The sequence below is a fragment of the Herpailurus yagouaroundi genome, unplaced genomic scaffold (assembly GCF_014898765.1).
Source record: "Herpailurus yagouaroundi ecotype Mexico unplaced genomic scaffold, PumYag 181, whole genome shotgun sequence".
Classification (NCBI taxonomy): Eukaryota; Metazoa; Chordata; class Mammalia; order Carnivora; family Felidae; genus Herpailurus; species Herpailurus yagouaroundi.
The window spans coordinates 20,967,081-20,991,229 of record NW_024412412.1 but is presented as its reverse complement, the minus strand read 5'-3'; the positions used below and the strand labels follow the sequence as shown (position 1 = coordinate 20,991,229).

The window sequence follows — 24,149 nt, the reverse complement described above, 5'->3', positions numbered from 1 at the left end:
CGCGTCAGGCTCTGGGCTGATGGCTCAGAGCCTGGAGCCTGTTTCCGTATCTGTGTCTCCCTCTCTCTCTGCCCCTCCCCCGTTCATGCTCTGTCTCTCTCTGTCCCAAAAATAAATAAACGTTGAAAAAAAAATTAAAAAAAAAAAAATAAATAAATAAAATAAACTCCTGGCTTCAGACAACTGCAGAACTAGCAGTCCTGCCGCTGGCATTGGGGCCCCAAACCTTACCCTGGACATACTGAATCAGAATCTGCATTTTCTGCATTTTAACAAGATCCTCTGGCCTTGTATATGCATATTATAGCTTGAGAAGGACAGATGTAGAGGTCTGAATTCAAGAACACATCTGAGCTTTCCAGCACAGAAAACATGGAATTCTGAGCAGGGAATGTTACTCAACAAACATTGAATGAATTGTTTTTGTTTTTGCTTTTTTTTATAGTTAACACAATAATTTCATGATTTCTGTTTCATTTCAAGGTATCAGTGCTGCAGGTGGATGGCAGAGGCTTCCCACAGGAAGGCACCACGGGCCCGTGGTTCCCATTTCTTCTTGGCTGGATATGCAGAATATGAATTGGTTAGTTCTCTCCAAGCCGTTGCTTAAAATATAACACATTTAAAAAAAAACACAGTATAGAGATTGTTTCAACTAACACAAATTCCTGTTAAATATTAAAAGTAATTATGGTTTATGAATCAAGGACAAAAATATCTTCTAACATAAAAACTTGGAATAAATTCATGGGCTTATTTTCACCCAAATATTTGGGTTGTAGAATGTATACACGTAAAAAGCCCATTAACCATCTGATTTTTCTGATTCAGAAAATTGAGACTATTAAGATACTGAAGTTTAAAAGATTTCAAATTACAGTATAATGAGAGCTTTATTCATAAAACCTGTTAGTTACCTGTGAGGTGGAGGGAGCCTGTCAGACTTGTTTCTTCCCTCTGCTGTAAATCTGGCCCCAGACTGAGTGAACTCTAATGACTATGAATTCATTGCAAATTTTAATTGGCCCACACTTGAAAACTGCCATCATTTTTTGCCAGACTTTAATTCTAGGCTTTGTTCCCTGCTGGAAAAGAAGTGTGATCATTGATTGAAGACTGAGCTCACTGATGAGCAACTAGCTGGCAAATTTTTTGTCACAACTAACACATTTCTATTACATCCAAGATATATTTTTCATCTCTCCCAATCTTCTTAAACCGGGGGAAAATCTATATAAAAACAATTATGGTTGGTTTATTATGTTCTTTTGCCAGTATGGCTTTTTTGAAAATCTGTTTTTTAGGTTATTTGTTCTACTGAACAGAGCAAACGTATTGAATTTGTTAAGCATCACCAATGGGCCAATAGATTAATCCTCCATTGGTATCTATATTTTTTCCGTGTCCCCTCTCATCAAAAGTATGACACTTAACTTTATAGTTCTTCAAATACTTAAGACTAAATTATGCAAATCATTAAAACAAATCGTATACTTTCAGAAATTTAGTTCAACCTGAACTAAATGGCGTGCTGTTTGGAAATTGAGTTCAAGGTAAACTAATGTGGTGTGTTTGTCAATGCCAAAACGTTCGGCTTCGGTAAATATACTAGGAAGCTCTTGTGCCTTGTACGCACTATTTGAAAAAGTTTTATTCTTTTTTTGAGTGGAGTGTAAGTTTTGTAAATGTCAGAGATTAGAATAAGCTTAAACAGTTTTTGGTACTGATTTTGAGAATTTAAAGCAGATTATCTTTTAAAACGTGCACAGTTAAGGAACCAGTATTTAATCAAAGAGACAATGGTATTACACTTTTCAAAATCTGAGTTAGACAAAAATGCAACACTGAAGAGACCAGGAGACTGGAGGATAATGGAGTAGAAAGATCCTTGCAATTACTTGTTCTTTCTAAAAATATAAAGCTTACATTTTAATGAGTTTATGAAAGAACCAATGTCAGCCAAGTCCATTTAAAGATCATTTGAGTGCAATTCTTTGAACAGGGATACTCTTTCCGGTTTTTTTTTTTTTTTTAAACCTGAAGACTTTGATCTGACAATCCGTTTCAGGAAATCTCAGAAGATATGATGCATTTTTACTTGTTACTTTTAAAGCATTTTTTGGTCATCATTTTTTATTACCTGAAGTGCCAGGTTGGAACCTATAGCTACTGCTACGAGTCTTAAGGGCAACAGCATCACGTGATGTATTACGAAATATATGCAGCCAGGTTTTTTCAAAGCACAGAGTACTATAGCCATTTTTGTGGACAGGATTTTGTGAGGTGTTCCTTCTTGTCAAAATAGAAGCTAAGAAAAAAAGTGGGGTTTTTATTCTTTCCCTTGCGAGAGTACTGTTAAATTTTCCCCCTTTAGGTCTTTTGTGTAATTATTGATATACATGATGAGTTGATACACAGTAGAATCATTAGAAAAAAATGTTTACGAATAAATTTTTTTTCCATTAAGTTGCATTGGTTCCCTTTTTGTTTTCATACAGTGAATAATCTTTCAAGGGTTTTGTTTTTAATCTAGGTGGTTAGAATTTTTAGAGATGATGGCATATCTCATTAGATATGCAGTATAAAGTTTACCTGAGTGAATAAAGCATCAGATAGACCTGCATTTTTGTACATATTTATAAAATGTACCTTAAAAACATTTTAAACATTTTGCTTTAAAAAATTTAATTGCTCAACTGAAACTTGAAGACACTTATACTTCCACTGTCCCGATAGTCCACTTAACTGATAATTTTGATTTTTTCCTGTTTTTAGAAATTCTACCATAGAAAATTTTTAAGAATTTTTTTAAATATTGTGCAAATACTTCATATACTTTAGTTAACTATTTGCCATTGTGCAATGAAGAGGGTTTGTTTTTTAAAGACAAAACTTTGTTGCATCTAAATACAATGATGAGCCATTCAAGGCAGTGCTTACCCATGAATTCCCTCCTGTTCTACCATAATAAAGTCTGGTTGATCACCATTATTAGCGGTCTATATGAAATTGCCTTTGCATTGACAATCGAAATTGCTTTCAAGGTACACTTTTCCTAATGGTCTACCAGAGCTATTACAGACAAAATTGGTCTACAACCTGGCCATAACAAAGCTCTTTTTTTGAGGAGAGGTGGATGACAGGATGAGATCATGATCTCTTAGTAAAATGATTCTGAGGACAATTAGAAACAGACTGTAAAACTTGAGTACGGTGCGTTCAACAGTTAAGTACGGGAAACACGACATATGTTTGACAAAAACTACCCTCTCTAGAGAAATCACAGGATTTATAAAACATGTTCTTAAAAAATGAAGGTAGTCATCGTGTGATTCATGCTTCAAGGAAACAACCTGTGAAAAAATTGTTACTCCCTTCTATTATAAACCAGCAGATTTCCCCTCTTTTGAAATACATCTGTCCCCCGGTGTGATGTTCAGTGTATTTCCATCCTCAAAAAAAAAGAGGATGTACATACAAGGATGTCTTACCATAATACACTCCAGGTCACTAAGAGCTCATCCTTTAATTGTTCTTACACCAACAAAAAATTCAAATGTGACCATTTGGGCAAAAGACAACTGCAGATCGCTTGCAGCTTTTTCTCACGGCAGGAACGTGACAGCAGAAACAAAACTGGGGACCATGCCTGGAGAGATCTTTGATGTTCTTGTTTGCAACCAGTATTTCGTATTTGTCAGCTTACAGGTGGGGGGAAAATGTCTGTTAAGATGATTCATCTTTTGAGTGGACTTATTTCTGAGTACCAGGGAAACCAAAGGGGGCCTCTTGATAAGTGATTTTAAGCTCTGGCTTGTGCTGTGTGAAGGAGCTCCTCGGTACTCGGAAAGGACGGGACTGTTTTATGATTTATTAAAAACTATCATTTATGTTGCATCTTCCAGGGAAGGTTTTCCAGTGTAAGGAGCTCTCCTGACCTGAATTTGTTAATACTTAATAGTTCTTGTTTGACAGATAAAGGTGCTTCATTAAAATGAGAAAAAAAATAATGCTACAAAGAATTCTGTTGATGCTGAATTAAAACTGTTGTCACAGAAAGTTTCAGTTCTTCTGTTTTTTATTCAACTATGAAAGCGAGGCTGTTGTCACAGGTAGAGTTCCTGTCTTTTTCTGTCAGTAAGGAAAGCCCCCTAAGGTCTGGTATTAAAAGCATCTTAAATGACTTAACCAAACATTTATTGTGAAAGGCGATTATTAGTAAAAATCAACTTTAACTACACACTCATCTTAGTGTAACATGCATATGTGTTTTAAAATTCTTTAAAAAATTTACTGAGGCAAGGAGAGGATATGGATGAACCCTAGAATGGCTATAATCACCTGGAGGAGAGTCTCTCTACATACGTATAGCTCAACTATGATTTTTTAGTTTACTCTCTTTCCACAGGGTCTTTGCGCTGGTCTGAGACACCAGCTAACAGTGTTTATTCTTTAGAAGAAAAGGAAACAAAGGCGCATGACAGAAGTGAAATGGGTGCCTGTCAAGCCACAATGCTTTACGTTTTCTCACAGGGTCTCAAGTTTGACCAACTAAACCTTTTCCTGTTTCCTGCAGATTTTTACGTATTTCACAGTTACTGTCACATCTTAAATTTCAGGTTGCACCAACTTAGTGGTTTCCCAACTTCCTTGAAAACAGTCTCACCTGTATTTCCACACAGGCTACTAAAAGAAACAAATTTTTTGGTCACATCAAACTTAGCAATGATTTCTCAAATGAAGAATACTAGCCGGTAAAGTACTAGAACATCTGACCTAAGAGCCGAAAAAAAATATCAGAATCATTTGTCATTTTATAAGTAACTGTTGATGTTGTGCCCGGTGTCCTCACTCTTCATCCAACTGTTTTTCCCAAAGGCTAAGTCTGTGAATTTTCTCTAGACACATTTCTTTGGGCTACTGCCTTCAAAAAATAATAGCTTTGTTTCACTAACAACCGGGCCAGTCATAAACATACTTTGGGTATAGCCTCATTTTCATTTCTTACTTTTGTGAAGAAATCATGATGTGGTGAACTATTCCATTTTACATTTTCTAATTCTGTTGCTTCCCCAGTAGTTGGGTATGTTGTGATGAGTACTTGGTGTGGTTTTGTCAACATATATTGTATTTTTCAGCACAGTTACGGTGTCGTTGCATAATAAACAGTATTTTCCCATATAATGAGGTAAAATAATCCACACTCCAGTGTGCCTTCTAGGCACATCATTCAAAGTGCAATTTTCTTGTTGTGACATGATGGTTATGAACGGGTAAGAGAGGAAATAATAAACTGTTGTTGTACAGATATACAAGGCACGTCGGATCTCCATCAGCTTACCAAGAAGGAATGTGAAATGATGAGAATGCCATAAGCGGTTTCTGTAGCAGCTACTCAACCTTCCCACTGTAGTGCACAAGTAGCCATAGACAGTGCAGAAGTGATGAGTCTGGCTGCATTCTGATAAAACTATTTATGGACACTAAAAGTTGAACTTCATGTAATTTTCACAGGTCAGTAAGTATTAATCTTTTGATTTTTTTCCAACCATTTTAAAACTGTAAAAACCACTCTCATCTCACTGGCCATAGAAACACAGGCAGCAGGCTGGTTTGGGCCTGTAGGCCAGTTTGCTGACCTGCCCCAACAGAATTTAACACAATGGGGAATCTAGAATTAACAGCTCAGGAACATTACAAAACTATCAGCCAAATATCTTATATCCAAGAGCTAGATTTAGTAAAGATCATAATGTTCCTCTTACAGAAGTTATAAAATATCATTGCCTCTTAAGAGACAATAAAATTGACACAGACTCTGAAATTCAGCAACTATGTGGCTATTCAAAAGGGAATCTTTGTAATTCCTATATTTTTTTAAAGAGGTGAAGATCAAAATAAGAGGAAACCAATCAGATTATCGGCTATATTGTGTCAGCTTTAAAAAGAAGCCACAGTAAATCATACCAAATGTACTCTTTCAGAATAAGAGTAAATGCATTCTTGGAAAGGAGATAAATATGAATTTTAACATCTAGTTGAGGTATTCATAAAGAATAAGCCAAAAGTGTTGCACTGCAGAAGGCTCAAGTAAGAGACTAATAATTAGCTATAAAGAAGTTACTGAGTTCTGTTCAGTTGCTCAAAAAAAAAAAAAAAAATCCTGCAAATATTTTTAAAAATCACCAGTCATCAACATATATAAGAAAACATTTCCGAAGCCTTTATTTACAAAAGCTTTAAAAACAAATAATACCCTCTGTTTTGCAAATAACGTTTTGTTTAAAAAGGACCACCCAGTTACAGCATTTTAATATCATGAATAAAGAATGTACAAAGGAAACAAACCAATGTGGCTAACATGTGGAGATTTACTAGTATTACTGATTGAAATGTAGATAACACACATCGTAACTTGTAGTCTATCATTTCAGGGCAGAGTTAATGATTACCAAAATGTCTTCCTACACATGCTCTGGTCTGGTCACATATTCTGCATGGCTAAATATTTCACAGTCTCTCTTGTCAATATATATAAAATAGATTGCAAAGATATACACAAAAAAATAAACAAGCATTACACTCCTCAGGTCATTTTATTAGCTATATATAGCCATATATATACGTACACACATACGTACATATATATATATATGTACGTATGTGTGTACGTATATATATATGACTTTATATATAGAATATATTTTTGTATTTTGTTGTTGTGCACCAAATCTCTGCATTATTCATCTTTGTAACAACTATGAAAGCACAATTTTTTCTTCTTCTAATTTAATCTGGTACAAAATATACCTAAAGACTTGCTATCTTTGGACTTTAAAGAAACTGATTTGTGGAATCAACAAAGTAAGAGTGTCGTTAAGCATGGCTATACAATTTTTTAAAAATTAAAAACAGGGTAAACAGTGACAGAATAAAAAGAAGCAGATCAAAGGGAAGTGTGCTATCATAAAATAACTGCAGCTTCAATATCTTGGATACCAGTTTCCTGGCAGACACTAAATATCCAATCACAAGGGATTGTTCCTGAAGGGTGTAAAGCTGGTTTGAAAAATTCTTCGGTCAGAGCAGCCTACACATGCCAATGAGACACTGACAGACACTAGATGTGCTTGGAAGATGAAACACTACGTACAGAAACAGCAGTTACTAAGCTCCTCAGTAGTTTTTTTGTCTTTTTTTTTTTTTTTTGTAGTCTTGCTGAATCAACCGTTTGCACAATGCGTGTGCTATTTCCATGGGTCAAAAACAAGTAAATACTGTATAAGATTGGCAGATGGTCATTTTTCCAGCTAAGAGCAAGAAAAGCCAAAATTTCTGATAAAACAGAGGATTTGAGTCAGAATCACTCTCTAAAGTGCAAAATTGATGGTCCACAATCTCAAAATAGCTAAAACTCCTGTAGAATGGAAGGGAGACATGAAACAGGGAAATAAATTACAGTCAGTGCTAGTTAATTTACGAAGGGGGAAAAACAAACCAAGCCCAAGCAGGTAAAGTTTATCAAAATACTCAATATGATGCAGCTTTCCCCACTCTCTGTCACACATGCCTGCTAACAAGTATATTAAGGCCAAATTTAACCTGAATGCTTTTCTAGTTATTAAGATCTGAGATAGGAATGGTCATACTAGTACTGGAAGGCAGAAAATAAAATGGGCTATGAAAGAAAAAAAAAATAGTATCATCTATCGTTCAAGGGATTCAACCAGAGATAAAACCTATATCCAAGCTTGTGTGTAGCTCAAATAAAAATAAAAGGACTATTTCATGTCATGACTGCTTGTTGGCTTCCTCTTCATATGCATTCCCTGTGCCATTCTGTACATAGGATGAACCAGAACCAAGGCCATACAAATGACCACAATATTTGGCATCATCAATATGATCTTCAAAGAACATCTAAAAAGGAATTTTGGGGAAAAAAAAAAAGATAATTTTAACCAAAAGGTACCACTGGTAACTTATATTTCAGCAATGTAAGTACTGACTGTTCATTAACTAAAATGATAGCTCTTTCCTATGGTGCTCCTTTGAGGCCACACATTTCAAATTCAATGAGTAAGACTAATGTTCTCAAGAAGTACGGAGCTCAAAAGAAACCAAAGAAAAAGATTACAAAGAAATGTATCAAATGTGTGTCTTTCCTATTAACATTTAGACCAGTTTAATGAGAATTTGTCATCATGGGAAAACGGCAGGCATTTTTATTCCATTCAACAATTTAACAGTGAAAATGAATGAATATAGCCAATGATAGGAGAAAAAGTTTAGGCATCAGGCAAGTAGCCTTGTCTACATACAAGGCTGAGTTGGCTGAAAACAATCAAACCCTAAACATGTTTTGGACGGTAAAATCTGAACATTCACACTAGGTTACTATTCTTGAAGAAGCCAAGAAAAATAAAGATAACAAATTAGTAGCAGAGAATCCACCATTCACTGAACCATTAAGGTATTTCTAAAATGCGAAGCTGAAAATCCAAAAGGTTGTTTTAATTCCCTAATGTAGCACTGGGCAGAAGTACAAAACAAAGTATTTACTTGTCACGAATAGACATTCCAAATCACTTCTGAGTCAATACTTGGCAAACAACTATTACGCTATTATTAACACATTGCTACAAAAGTTTTAAATTTCCAGATAGTTCTTAGTCAATTCTTTAGTGTCTAAGAAGATATACTCAAAAGAATTCTACAGTTCTATTTTGCAAAAAGGAAAACTTTCTTTTCTTTGCATTTAATTTACAGTGAGGTATACCTGCGTAGATCACTTCATTACATAAGCTAGGAGTAGACTTGGGTTCATTCAATCCCACTCTTTCATACCTAGCTTTGGTCTGTCTGTTGCCACTTAGAGGGCTCTGCTCAATTACGAGTTTTGATTCTACAACTACTTCAGATTTACTTAACCACTTGAGAATTCAGAACCTCTTGTCAGACTCAGTCTACTAAAAGCACTATATAAGCACTACCCTATAAATCCTCTAAGTGCTGAAAAATGGCATAAGCAAATGGTGTTTTACTGGACAAGACAATGCTGGGGAAACCTAATGAATAGACTCCTTGACTCGGCAGAGCAGCACTGATGTGGTCTACAGAAAGAATGCTGGAGTTTGCCCACTAGTATTGTGTGTGAGACTCTGGACAAAAGTTACTAGCTTCTAGCTTCAGTTTTCTCATCTAAGAAATAGTATAGTTGGAGCTACATGACTCCTAAAGTAGTTTAAATTGTTTCATTTTCCAGTCTATGAAGAACTCATTTGTTTTCATTTCATTCTGAACTACATTTCAAGAGGACTTATTTTTGAATACTTTCATTCAAGCGTGGTGGACACAACTTCCATGGTACCTCTAATTGTATCTTCATTTAATAACACTTATTGCCCAAACACTTTTGCCATAAGATTTTTAATGTTCTCAACCTAACAACCAACTGAGAAAAAGGCACTGATGTCTTCATACTTCTCTCATTTTGAAAAAGGCCATTCCTGTGAGCAATGAATCAGATCCTGCTTGATGCTGTGGTCCTATCCGTTCCAGCTCTAACTGTTCAGCAACTTCCTGTAAACCACCCTAGAAGAAAGAAAACGTGTCTGTCAAAACAGAAACCGTACAATACCCAAATTCACACATTACATCACTTAGACACTGACCAAAATAGGAATGGACTTTAGCATGTAAAGATGGACCTCATGAAGATTAGAAAAAAGAGCCTGTGAATTACAAATTATTCATGAAGTATGGGGGAAACTTCTGATTTAGTAGAAGATGAGATCCTAATTGGGAAAATTTATCTTCATCATATGCTTTAAGTCATGTGACAGGCAAGTAACTTTGCTGAAACTATGGGGGGAGAAGATCCTATACAAGGGAACAGGTATACTGGGGGACATTTATTAAGTACCTGCACAGTCAATCCATTCATCAATAGAAAACTGACCATCGGCAGCTCCTATCAAATTCTCTTAAGCTTCTTCCCAATCTCTAAATAGTTTCATCTAAATAATTTGTACAAAAGAAAGCTATAACTAGCCAAATCCTTAAAAATTCACTAAGTGCTTAATTACGGTTCTGTGAAAAAGAAGAGCATGCAGTTATATGTCCTTCGAAGGGTCTGCTAAATATCTGCTTATGTTAATATTGCCAGGCTTAAAAGAGTGAAAAGAAGGAAGAAAAAAAGGATAAAAGAGAAAAAGCACAGAGGAAGGAAGAGAGGGAAGCAGAATAATGGGAGAATAGGAGGAGAGTAATGAAAGAAAGATCGGGTCAGACAACAAAAGCAGCACAAATTCCTACTAACCCTCCTCTGTTTCACAGCGTGAAACAGTGCCGTGCACAGACGGGACTTGCTTCTGTGCTTAAAAATAACATGAGGATTAGGTATCATTAGCAGCTGCTTAGAAGGGCAACAGAATAGGGTCATTCAGCAAGGCTGACCGGAGGTCAAAAAGCAGCTTTGTCGTTAACCTAAATTTAATACAGCAGCTCACATAGGGCATATTCAGAATTATCTGCTATGTGCAGAACTTTTCCAATATCGTACACACAGTGAGCAATGATTTCATTCTGTTCCTGAAAAGTGTCATTGTAGAGATACGTCAAATTTTAAAAAGCATTTCCAAAGCCAGATTAATGAACATTTAAAAAGCATTTCCAAAGCCAGATTAATGAACATGGCCATGAGGCCATGGATTCTCAGCAACTTTCGGGGGTGGACTGAGCTCCTATAGCAATGAGGCTATCCTGCTGCAACTTCACTAGAGTCACAGCTGCAAGTCTCTTCAAACTGCACAGAATTCTGCTGCTCTTGGGTGCTACAAACATGAAGGAACCTTCCTTAAAAATGTCCCCAGTTATAGGCCATATTCTGTAAAAAAGGAAGCAAACTTTGGCCAAAAGGCTACTTTTCTTCTGATTTTGAGTTCACTTGTCAAAAGCAAAGTTTCCTTACTCAGCTCCTAACTTATTTCTTTCTGGCTAAAAGTAAAGCTCTGAACGTTTTTACCATCTCCTAAAAGTGTAACTTTATTTGCACTTCTAAAAACCTGGTAAGAAAATGTGATCAGCCTTCACGTAGGTTCTACGAAGCCACCACTTTACCGAAATGTGCTTTTCAGTTGCAGCTTAAATACAAACACCCCTGAAAAAAAATAAAGCCCATTCCCAAAATAAAGTTCACTCCCAACGGAAGGAACTTCTACTTCTACTTATTAAAGAAATGCTCCTTTGGAAAGAAGTTATTCACAAGTAACAAATTATTACACACACGTTCAGCAGGGTCAGCATGTAAGCTACTGTCTAGACAGGACCTACACATTTACTAGCACTTACCACTAACAACTTAACATCTTTTGGACCAGGAAAAACAAACAACAAAAAAAACGACCTTTTTAGCCACATAATGTAATCCTAGGAACATGATCCTATGACTAGACGCAACAAAATAATTTCTCTCCAAGCTGAAGGGAAAACTCTGTCACATTTACAGGTGCATGTTGATGGCCACCTCAGATTTATCTGGCATGGATAGATTATGTGCATGTTGGGCAGTAAGAACTTGCATTTTTGTGCATGAGAACTCACTAGCCCTTACATTTTCACGTAGGTTAGGATTTTCAATCTGGCAATGATGAAAATCTGACTCTTGGTTTGAATTTTGTTGAAAACTTATTCTGCCCGTATACTGAAGCTCTGAAAAGGGATTTCTTATGAATTATTTATGCAACAAATAGAATCAAATGACAAGATAATGTAATTGCACTTCAAAACTTAAAATATGGCTAAAAACATCCCAGGCTAGGATCTCATTTATCAGTCACTCGGTCTAAATAGTGTGTGAGTTACAGGTAAAGCCACTTGAAACCTTACTTTGAGATTTTTGCAGCTCTTCATGAGGTACTTCACATCATATATGACAGGAAAAAATAATCGAAGGATCTCAAAGAAGTCAAGTTCTTCTTCAGGCAAGTTAGAGTTGGTCAGGATTTTGATTAAATAGCCAAAGTCATAACCACTACAAAAGGGTTAAATACAGAACAGAGGCACGTAAATACCAGAGATGAAGAAAAATAATTTTTTTTCCCAATACAAATTTTAAGTGAGTCACAACTGTCTTCAAAAATCAACCAAAATTTTTTTTGGAATCAACCAAAAATTAAAAAATGCACACAAGAATAACAGATACGTTTATAATGGTAATAGGAAAATACCATCATCTTACCAACAGTAATAAGAACATGTCACTTTCATTCAGAGACATCAATACACAGATCTATACTAGCATCCCGAGCCTGCAGTCCCTAGATTACAATCTGATGACCTCTGAGAGGAGAATTCTTTTAGAAGGGTATCAAACCACCCATGGATGTCTCAAAAAAATTTAAGTAACTATGGAAGTGGAAAAATAAAGATGAATGGAAACCTGGCTAAAAAGGTCAAAAGGTAGCAGAACTGGCAAAAAGATTACAAATCTTCCCATTATTTTACATAAAGAGGTCATATACTTAAAAATGCAAAGAGTAATTCCCTAATGAAGTATCTTATTTCCTTAAGTGACTTCATCAATCAACCCCTTCCCTCAAAATTCTGTTCCTATCTCATTATGACTCCTCAAGATAAAATAAGGGAAATGCTGCAGATGGAAGAAGTAAAAGTAGTAAACACTGAGAACTGTTATCCAAAGAATAAAATACCAACTCCCACATTTTCAATCAAGATCTCCTATCTCAACTGTTTAACTTTTTCCACAGCTTTGTATCTCCCTACATTCCTGTGCCACAATTACACACCCTTTTTGCCCTGTCTACCTTTTCTTCAAGGACCTCTTACAGGATGCCTTCCCTGAAGAGACTAGCTCCCCGTGATTTCTTATACAGATTGTTTTCTTGTACTACCCTTTAAAATACATGTATTGTGTTTTCCACTAGTCTGGTAGGAATCACATTTTAAAATATATCTTTAAAAAATCTTTTATTTCACTTAGTTGGAACTCAGTAAATATTTGATAAGAGATGCTATTAACATATCTTGTGGAGGGATACAAATAAAATTTCTATTTAATGTTCAGAATTATTTCTACTTTTAAAAGAAGGAAGTTTTACCATTGAAGACCACTAATGAATACCAACAGCAGAAACCTTTACATTTCTGGTAATTGGCAAGGAAGTAACTGCTATCTAACTAAATATAAGTCAATATAGCATTTGTTTACTGCTAGTAAAAGATTATATTAAAATTTGGAATTTATAAATTTCTTAAACTAGTTTTATCTCCTAGAAATAGGCTAGAATGTGAAGAAAACAGTTAATGACATTTAGAATAAAATCTTGACAAATACCAGAGTCTAATTTAGACTCCACACTCTAAGAAGACATGAACCCTTTCTGGTTTTGTTCATGTCAATATCCCTACTGTCTAACACACAGTATTTTCTCAGAGTACTTTTTGAATCAAAGAATAGATCATATACAGCAAAAGGACATGATGATACTTTCTAGTCATGACCATAAAAGTAAAAAAAAAAAAAAAAAAAAAAAAAAAAAAAAAAAGAACTGAAAAAACATTCCTCAAATTAACAAAGACTTGGGCCTGGTCTCCCGAGGTAGAGGCTCAAATGGAGAAGAGAGAAGAGAGAAGAGAGAACAGGTGAGAAATGGCATGTTCAATACCCCCAACTCAAAAATTACTGCTTAGTACTATAGCAGAGTTTACAATATGAATATTCCTTCACCAAAGTCATTCCACACAAACCAGAGCTAGAAATTCTAAAGCACACAGGAGACTCTGACTTTTTAAAAATATGTGTGAAATGAACCCAATGTAAGAATATTAATGTCTGCATAATACAATCCTTTTTAAAGACATAGCTAAAGTCAAAGAAAATCATTCCCAAGGCCACTTTTACTCCCTGGCTTCCAGTTTAACTTAGTTCACCTAGATAGGAAAACTCCTTGTCTTATCTGGAAGTCTGTTGGTACAAAATGAACTAATTCCCTTCCTAGAAATTCTCTTCAACAATCCAGTTTTATAATAACAAAGAATTAAAAATGACCATTTATTGAGAATTTACTGTGTGCAAAGCTTTTTACCAGATGCTCAAAATATGTTATTATTGATCATTAAAACAAGATATTTATCTAGGTGATGTCTTACTGATCACTCTATTTGAAAAAAAAATTAAAATCCACCACACCCACCCACCCCTAGCATTCTCTTCGCTTTTTTCTTCATAGCACTTATTAACATCTAACAAACCACAATATAAATTTCTTCATTTTAACAAATTGCCAACTCCCATCAGAATATAAACTTCATGAGGATGAGGCTTTTGGTCTGTCTTATTCACAGCTTAATTCCTAGAATTTTACATCACTGTGCTTGGCACTGGTCTGGTAAGCATTAAATATTTTTTTAACAAGTGGTTTTGTTCTTTAATTTTTTTAATGTTTATTTGCTTCTGAGGAGAGAGACAGAGCATGAGCAGGGGAAGGGGCAGGGAGAGAGAGGGAGATACAGAATCCGAAGCTGTCAGCACAGAGCCCGATGTGGGGCTCGAACCCACAAGCCATGAGATGACCTGAGCCGAAATCGGATGCTCAACCAACTGAGCCACTCAGGCGCCCCAGGAATGGTTTTATTCTAAGGCTCAGAAATGTTAAATAACTCTTGGTAACACTGATTCCAAATGGCACTGCTGGATTTAAACCAGATCTACTTTTCCAGCCTTACTCTTTCCACTATGCCATACCGTCGCTCTCATAGGCAAAAATGAATCATGTATCTTTACATTAAACCTTAAGGAGACCAACATTAGCTTCTTAAAAGAGGAGACTGCTATGTGGCAGCCAATTCCTTGTGGTATTAAGCCTGAAATTGCAGAAACAGTAACCCACACCAGGTGTGAAGCAGCTAGGAAATGCAAACACAAATGCCATTTTCAGTGCAATCTTTTTACCTATGAAATGATAACCATTTGACCCCTTCGCAGAGGACCACTCCCGATGTCATAAGAAGTTCTGCGAAGTACTGGGTCTCAATTCCTTCCTCCTCATGTTTTTTAAACTGGATGCCAGATGTTGTTAGTAGCTCTATAGAGTCCTGGGCATACATGTCCTCCCTGGCAGGAGAAAAAGAAAGACAACCTTCAAAAGTGCCATTCTTCAAACAAACTGGTTTTCTCCCACTTACATCCAACAGCTATGGGACCAGAAAGAACAAAATAGAAGACTGGCTTGGGTCCAATTACTCCAGTGCTTCACAGATATGAAGGAAAATGCAATTTAAATGTAAAGATTATTATTTTAGAAAAGTATTCAGTAAAGCCTCATTCAGAAACAGTCCAAGGGGGAGATTTTAATCTTCACTACAGCTCAATTTCACTAGCCTTTCACAAGTTAAATAAATTTAACTGAGTTTGAAAAAAAAGGTCTTCTACTCACCAGGGGCTACCACTCAAAGTAAAAGACATGTTCCTTTCAGGGGCTTTCAGTCTCAGCAGCCTTTTTTATTGCTGCCAGATGGAGCTGTAGCCACAGGGGTGACAGCCTATATCCATCTCCCATGCTCCCAGCAGCACCAGAAAGGAGACCAAGAGGAAAATATCCGATGCGGCTAAGTTAAAACTACATTCCAACGGAAAGAAAAAGGAGATCCCTTCCCTCACTAATGATGAGCCATTCAAACGGCTCCAACAACCAGTAAAAGATTTGAAATGAAAGGCTTTGCTGTAACAGCAATAATTTCTTCTAACAATCTTAATCCTAGAAAATTACCTTCCAAAAATCAAGCCAGGAAATCTAAATATAAACCAATCCTTCAAGATTTTACTTAAGCCAAGAAGAAATCTCTAATTTCTAAGTACGAACACATACGTATCCAAAATGTTAAAGGATCAAAACAAAGGTACAGGTTTCGGAAAATACATGAAAAGTATTTTGTGCAATGCCCACTAAATTTTTATTTATTTTTTAGTTGCAAGAATACTGGTTTCTATCACTTTATTAAAAGCTTTAAGAAAACTAATTAACACCCCCCCCCCCCCAAAAAAAAATACAAAACATTACACTTAGGTGAAAAGTATTCTTATGGTCTATTCTGTAGAAATCAGTTTGCTTCTAAATGTCTTTGAAAAATAACACAACAAAATGTGTACAGATGACAGATGGTAACTACACTTATTGTGGTGACAGAATTGTCAAATCACTACATTATGCACCTGCAATCAGTATATCATTGTATGTGAACTATACCTTAATATAAACATTTTTAAAAAATAGCAAAAGTAGTCACTGAAACATTTAAAACAGAGGGGAACCGCGATCATCACTTTATGTCAAAATTTCTATCTGAATAAATCTACCACAAAGTTTTTTCATTAAACAACAGGTATTATTGGCCTTATTACACTAAAAATGTGTACCTTGGGGAGCCTTGGTGGCTCCATCAGTTACGAATCCAACTCTTGGTTTCAGCTCAAGTCACAATCTCATGGTTCATGGGACTGAGCCCTAAGTCGGGCTCTGTGCTGACAGCATGGAGCCTGCTTGGGATCCTCTCTCTCTGCCCCTCCCTGCACTCGCATGTGTGCTCTCAGAATAAGTAAATAAAAAATAATCCTAAAAAATATATATACGTACTCTAAACAACTAACATCCCACTCATCAACCTCTGACGCTTGCAAGGAGAGGCATGCTTTAGCAAATTATAACCAACCAAAATCATCTCTTTTTCTGTACAATTCACATAACTCAGATTAAGTTAATGTACTGTCATTTAATTTCTTTGGATAAATATTTTAAAATTTGGAACCAATTTTATGTTTTATAATGCCCAACTCATTAGAGAGAAAGCTGGAAGCTCCATACAGGTAGGCTAATAAATCTCTAAATAGGATGAAGAAAATTTCTTGTTGGTAAGGGAAGCTTCATAATTGCTACAACTCAATTCTCCAAATCAACAGACTGTCCCTTTCCCACAGTATCCATTTCAAGTTTTGAAATCATTCCCTACCCTCAAAAATCCCAGTAAGCGTAGAAAAATATTAAAATATGCAAATCTCAACAAAGTAGTTAAAATACAGTCTAGTCAAAACTGTAAGAACTGCTGCAGGTGCAGGGTTGGCTTACTGATTACAGCAATCTGTTCAGAACAACAATGAACGGTAATGTCATTTCTCCTAACACTATCAAAGTCAAGGTGGCAAAATAGCCAGTTTTAATAACTGAACAGGAATGAAAAGTCATGTACAAATCTCTAAAAAAGGTTTTCCCAAAAAGCAGATACAAGGCTACTGATCTCAAATAATATCCTAAAAACAGAAACTAACTTAACTAGGTATGTTAAATTCAATAAATACATATCTTTTCACCATTTTTTCAAAGCAGGTTCCATCCTCAATGTGGGGCTTGAACTCATGACTCCGAGATCAAGAGTCACATCCTCTACTGACTGAGCAAACCAGGTGCCCCTACTTTTTTGACATACCTACAAGTATAAACTTAACCTACTACACAAATTCACAATTTTAAACACAGCAGATTCAAGATTCAATTTGGAAATGCCTTCCAACCTCAATCATTCCTGGTTCAACATGTATTTTACATTTTAAAACATGCATACTTTAATATTTAAGCTTACACTAAAACGAGCAAAGGCAAACTAGAATACAGATTGTCACAAGTACACAGAGGGTTACTAAACTTAATATTTAATGAACTCAAACCAAGAACACATAATATGCTCCAAAAATCTGCAAAGGCTACCTGAAAGACACTAGAAAGAGCCTGCATGTCCACACCTGACAACTGCTCTTTAGCCTTCAAATGCCTGGGCACTATCTGTCAAACAAAATCAGAACCACCCTGTTTGATTCTGCTGTCCTGTCTACTTACGGTGGTCTCTATTTGTCCTTTTCACTGCCACTTTCCTTAAATGAATTATCACCTTCCTTTCTGTTACCACTGAACCCACAATCTCCTATAACCTCTACTACACTATTCAAATGATTCTCTCAAATACCAAGAATTACCATAACCATCAAATTGATGACTTTTTAGAAATTCGTTCCCATCTCCTTTGAGAGAGCTTTTCTTCTGCACAGCTCGTCAGTATCTCATTTCATTTGTCATTCTATGGATCAACTCCAAATTCAGTTTGGAGAGAATTCCCATACACTGATCATTATCTAACAATTCTGACTCTCAGACTTTGGCAGGTGGAGAGCAGACAGCCAAGTTACAGGAACGCTAAGTTATAAAGACCACGAGCAACTTTCCTCAACACTATATCCCTGATGCCTAGCACAGCTGACACATCTAGGCACTCAATAAAAAAGTCAATTTTCATCTTTCTTTAAAATATCCAAGATTCTATTCATGGTACTCTATCTCGACATTAGGTAGTCCCAGGTTTACCTTCCAATTAATTGGTTCTACTTAAATAACATGATTCACTATATTCTTCTCCTTAAACTTCTTCTCAGACATTAACATTAGTATAAATGGAATAAATTAGTATAAATTTGATAACAAGCAGCCCTCTCTGTATAAGAAAAAAGTCCTTCAGGGGCGCCTGGGTGGTGCAGTCAGTTAAGCGTCCGACTTCAGCCAGGTCACGATCTCGCGGTCCGTGAGTTCGAGCCCCGCGTCGGGCTCTGGGCTGATGGCTCAGAGCCTGGAGCCTGTTTCCGATTCTGTGTCTCCCTCTCTCTCTGCCCCTCCCCCGTTCATGCTCTGTCTCTCTCTGTCCCAAAAATAAACAAACGTTGAAAAAAAAAATTTAAAGAAAAAAAGTCCTTCAAAGATTGCAATAAGGCAGTTGTTATTATGACAACGATGTTTCTAAAAAAGGAAAATGTCAATTTTACCAAAATTAAGACAGGGAAGGGTTACTTCCTACTCATGTATTTGCATCACAACAATAACTTAGTTAAAAAACAATGTCCTAATGATCAGCTCGGGGAAAAAGTAACATGGAACAAATGAAATGGCTAAGAACTAATTTTAAAAACAGTTATCTTTTGTAGTACTTATAAAAGATTATTACCAGTTTGAATAGACAGGAGTACTTTTTACCCTTGAGAAGGTTCAGGCATACATTATGAAATCCAACAAAGTAAAACAAAGAGTGAGGCTAAACATTATGTAATTAGAAGTCATAGTATACCACTGACCCTACTCTCTAAAATCACCAGCCCTGCTTTTTAGATCTGATATGCTATCAGATTATTGTACAGACAATGGGAGGTTCTTACACTGGCACTACTATTAAATGTCCCACAGCTTCTTTTACTATTTTTTAAACCAGATATAAGATCATATTACACAAGTACAAGCTGTCAAACAGAAGGATATGCTGGAGTATCATAACTTAGTAAGAACATATTAAACATTTCCCCACCTCACACTAAGTTTGTAAACAATCTGCCCTCACCCAACACCACTCTAAACTTCCCTAAGCTATCAACACTACTTTTACAAATGATACAGAAGTACTACAAGTAAGGAAACTGGGTTTTAACCTAAGTCTTGAGTCAGAATTCAGATTCTAGATTCAGAATACTGCAGATTCTGAACGGTTTCTGAAAGAAATACCAAGTTCAAGGATACCTTTCTCTCTCCAATAGGTAAGCTACAAGAGGTTTTTTTGGGCTGATCTGGGACTATATTATATAACACTGATTTCACCGGAAAATGCACCCAAGTTCCCAAGAAATGTCTTACTACTTTTAACATGTAATCAATTCATAAACTGGAGTTTGACTGTACTAAAAATCTCTTCACAGGGATAACCACTACAACAAAGATATACATTTCAAACTGCACACAAAGTTTAAAAGTAAAACTAATGCAACGTTATTTTTTCTATCAAGAAGTATGTTCAATACCCAAGGTTTTCCAAATTTCAAAAAAAGTGGTAGTCATACTTTTCAAATAACATCTCTATAATTCAAAGTATTTGAATATTAAGTCTCCTGTATCCTAATTTTTTTATCCCATAAGAAATCTAATCTTTTGAATTTTAAGCTTTAAATATTTATAGGATAACTGAGCCAAATTCAGTTAGCATTTCATTCACCATACATGAGGGAAATCAATTTCTACAATTAAGCTAAAAAAAGTTTGGGTTATATTTGTTTCCCACTTACGTCAAATTAAATTTAAAATTAAACTGCCAAGTTGAAGTTCCTGGAGGGTATTCTCCTTGCTCATTCATAAATGTCAGTCCTAGCTGAATTATCTTTAACAAGTCTACATTACATCGCAATAGTTGGTACTGATAGTCAGCATTGCTCCTGAATTCTCCAATAGGTCTCGCAACCACACCTGGAAACTCGGTATCCTGTAAAATAGTTTTAAGATTCATTATTTACTAAATGGTCAAAACCACAATCCACAGATTGTTAGAATAAATCATTTTTGGTACAAGTCAAAGAATCCCATTCTAGAGAATATTCTATACATTCATATTCAATTACAAATTACCTTTTAACTATGAAAATTGTTACTTTTTAAAACCATAAAACTCTACAAATTTAATGGCTTTTTAAAATATTAAATATCACATCCATAAAAAATTACTATGTATAAGATATGAACGCTAAACGCAACCAAGTACTCTATTCCCAAAGGGGAAAAATCATACATTCATGTTTTTCAAGGGGTATGTGAAACTATGCCCACAGAATGCTAGCATTAAAATCAATGAAGAACTGGTTAATAAAAATGGAAAATTCATCATACTCTCCAATTGTTTCTCTCAGACCAGGTTTGTCTAAGCACCAAAACCCTGTCACTTCTTGGGCTAAGACAGTACTCCGTCTTTATACTCTAGGGAAAGCATGTCATCAAAAACTGCATGATAGCCACTTATTCTTGTAGAATGTTATCATGTCTCTATTTTGTGGGACTTAAAAAAAAAAAACCATTTCTAATTATGGGTAAATACACCTTTATTAAATAGGTTATATGTGTTCACTCAAATATTTGTTTTTTTACCAGTCAACCTGCCCCTACACACACAAACGCATTTATTTGCATTAAAAATACTGAGAAGAGGATACTATCATACATCACTTTAGTTTTAAAACTCAAACTGAAAACCTAAGAAAAAATCTGAATATCAAGTCCCTAAGAAACAGTAAAGAAATTAAAACCTCTCTAAATTTAGTCCAACTCAACAACCACTTTACTGGACGCTATGTGTTATGCTGTGTGTGTCGTGAGGATGACTAAGAGAATAACCCATTGTTCACAGAACTTACAATCTAGAAAACAGTACAATAACTAACATATGGACAAGATACAGTAGTAAAGCAGCAAAACTAACTGAATAGACGATCTAGGTAGATTGAATAATAAATGCAAAAGCAGAGATGCTTAACAGCACAGTGTGTTCATGCAACTCCAATGATGATTCAAACAAGAACAAGAAAAAACCACAGGTCAATAATATTTCACTGGGAGATCTTTTTTTTTTTTTTTTTTTTTTTTTCAGAAAGACATGCAGGAGCTCCCAAGCTTTTGAGTGCGGTGCTCATCTGGTATTATCAGTTAGCCTTAGTGTTGCTAGGAGCTGAACTGGCACTCACACCTAGGTTCTACTGTTCTGCCGAATATAAACAGTTTCACACTTTAACACCAGACAAGACCACTCTAATCATGACTGAACACAGACAAAAACATAAACATTGTCCAAACCACAAAACTGATCAAACATTCTTCTACTTTGGCTAATATAAGTAACCGCTGCTTCTTTATAGCTTTAGTCTCACTCTAGTCTTCTCTCATCCTCGTTTGGCCTTATTAAGATACCCTGTCACAAAGTTATCCCAGCTTCCCAACAGCATCCAATTCAGAGCAAGGCCCTGCTTCCTTAATCCTTAAAACCACCTGACACAAGCCCACATCCTACAAGTCTTTTCTAACACTCTTACTCAAATGTCCCATGGTTCCAGTGGTATGCATTTTCCCTCACTGCAATGAGTAATAACCCAATTTGTCCCATTGCAGATGTGTTCCAGGTGATCTCTGGCTGGACGAAATTGGCAAAATTTCTTTTTATAATTAAGTTAAGCCCTAAAAAAAAAAAAAAATCAACCAGATGGGTTGAATTCAAGACTTTTCAAAACCCTCTTCCCCTCTTATAAGAAACATTTTAAGGATTTGATCATAGGCATACCATAGCAACATAATTGTATTTTCGGATAACTTGACGAATTTTCTTCATCTCTTCATCCAGGTTGCAAGCCCAAACTTCACAAATTCTTTGGCTATGATCTACAGTTGCTGCTGGCATAGTGAGGGCACAAGAAGTCTAGATGCCAAGCATCAAAATGTTATACTTGATTGAAGATTTGTTTGTTTCATAAAATACTGTATCCTTTATTTTTGTACCTGTCAAAATAAAAACCAAAAAACCAGCAATATCAGAAATCTGAATCACAGACTAATTGAGTTGATACAAATCTAAAAGATTATTTATTCGAAGTCTTTGACTCATATGTAAATCAGTTTGGGAAGTGACTTGTCTAAAAGCACATAACTAATCGGTAAGGAAAAAAGAACCACAACATAGGTTTTTCTGGTTCTAATATCAATATTAAGTAAAAACAGTATTTTTTTATGTCTACATACTAATCATTTTTAAAAAACTTTCCATTAATTGAAGACTGCTTTGAATTCAACTCACTCCCTGGTTAAAATTTTATAAAGACATCCATTTCCAGATAAAAAATGAAAAGCTAAATACTGATACACATGTGACAAGATCAGATGTCACTAGGAAAACTGTAGTGTTTGCTTTTACTCACTAATAGAACATTCAAAATCTGATTTGATTACAAAATCTACTTTACTGGCATTTATTCAAGTCAGATTGGAAGGGACTTTTTAGTAAACCAACAACAACGAAAACAAACAAAATCTATCTGAAAAATAGTAACTAACAGCCACAGAAACTATTTGAATGTCCATAACTGCAGGAAGGAAAAAGAAAGGAAACAATAGAGAATATGCATTTCAAATTGTTTCTAATTTCCTAAAACCACAGCATTTTTTTTCCCTGGTTACCAAACACACATCTCACGTTTTTGGTCCATAAACACAGTATCACGGTACATAATGATAGATTACAGACCAACATTTTGATTTTGGGACAGGAAAATTACAAATGCTCCTTAATTTTTTCACAGTAGTTTGAAAAATCCTAACAAACAAGGGTAAGAAAGGGAATTATGATCGCCCCCCCCCCCCCCCACACTTCAGTCACAAATGTAACCTGGACTGCTGCAAGAACAGAAACTAAAGATCCAGGGAACCCCCGCTCCTATATTACCCTCCCCCTCCGCTAAACACACACACCCAGCCACACACACACACTTCAGCAAGACCCTGTGGCTTAACAATGCTTTCTCCACCTCTCTCTCTCTACAACAATTCCAGAAGCCCCGAGGAGGCACCAGAGGCCTTCTCATTACTGGATAGAATCTCCGTACTGCAGCCTCCCAAAGAAATGAGAGAACAGCACAGAGACATTCAAGTCATAGATAACTCTCTTCCCTGGCAGAGGGCCAGTGTGAAGGTGCTTGATAACCATTTACTGGAGCCAGACTGACTCCAAAGAACTGTTGCGAGAAGAAATACGAGGAGCTGAGGATCTAGGCCACCGCCCTCCACTCCCAATTTCCGTCCAACAGCGTCGAAGCCCCAGGTACAAAGCCTTTACGTCATCACCCCGCGCCACCCCCTTGACATACCCTCAGTCCGTTACCCTGCCCCCTTCCACCCGCCGCCTAGCTCTTTCCTTCGCCTGCCGCGTTCCAGCTGGCGCCATCTCTCACCCTCTCCGGTTCATCGTTCCCGCCCCCTTTCGACTTCCCCAATCCGCCCCTCCCCCCGGCAGACGCAAGATCTACTTGTGTCGCTGAGCTCGCGCTCCTCCTCCTCCTCCTCGCCATAGAGACAGCAACCAGCGGCGGTGGCGGTGGCGGTAGCGGCGGCAGCAGCGGGTGCCCCATAGACACCTCGCGCCCAGCAAGGGGGAAAGGGGAGCCGGGGCTGCGTCGCTCCGTGCTGCGCCGTCGCTTCTCGCACGTCCTGGCGGGGGCGCTAGGTGATGACGCGCCACGCAAA

The 24,149-nt window shown here is 36.4% G+C and overlaps 2 protein-coding genes across 6 annotated transcripts in view; one reads left to right on the top strand and one right to left on the bottom strand.

Annotated features, from left to right (window-relative positions):
* The window catches only part of ZDHHC2 (zDHHC palmitoyltransferase 2), a 72,336-nt gene extending 68,281 nt beyond the window's left edge, over positions 1 to 4,055 (top strand). For both annotated transcript variants that reach the window (XM_040490077.1, XM_040490079.1), the window contains exon 13: positions 484 to 4,055. The gene's annotated coding sequence lies outside the window, so the exon portion shown is untranslated. The remainder of the gene's footprint in view (positions 1 to 483) is intronic.
* Positions 4,056 to 6,200: 2,145 nt separating this feature from the next.
* On the bottom strand, positions 6,201 to 24,090 carry CNOT7 (CCR4-NOT transcription complex subunit 7). Of its 4 annotated transcripts, none has more exons than XM_040490080.1 (7): positions 23,933 to 24,088; positions 22,198 to 22,412; positions 20,165 to 20,358; positions 14,975 to 15,136; positions 11,890 to 12,034; positions 9,484 to 9,594; positions 6,201 to 7,920 (listed from the first exon to the last, which is right to left on the bottom strand). In XM_040490080.1, the coding sequence occupies exons 2-7, from the start codon at positions 22,312 to 22,314 to the stop codon at positions 7,792 to 7,794; spliced, it is 858 nt and encodes a 285-aa protein (XP_040346014.1). In that variant the 5' UTR covers positions 22,315 to 22,412; positions 23,933 to 24,088; the 3' UTR covers positions 6,201 to 7,791. The 4 variants fall into 4 exon arrangements, with proteins under 4 accessions (XP_040346014.1, XP_040346015.1, XP_040346016.1 ...); XM_040490081.1 differs by lacking the exon at positions 23,933 to 24,088 and adding an exon at positions 23,633 to 23,655; XM_040490082.1 differs by lacking the exon at positions 14,975 to 15,136 and having other exon boundaries at positions 23,933 to 24,090.
* Between the last annotated feature and the right edge of the window lie 59 nt (positions 24,091 to 24,149).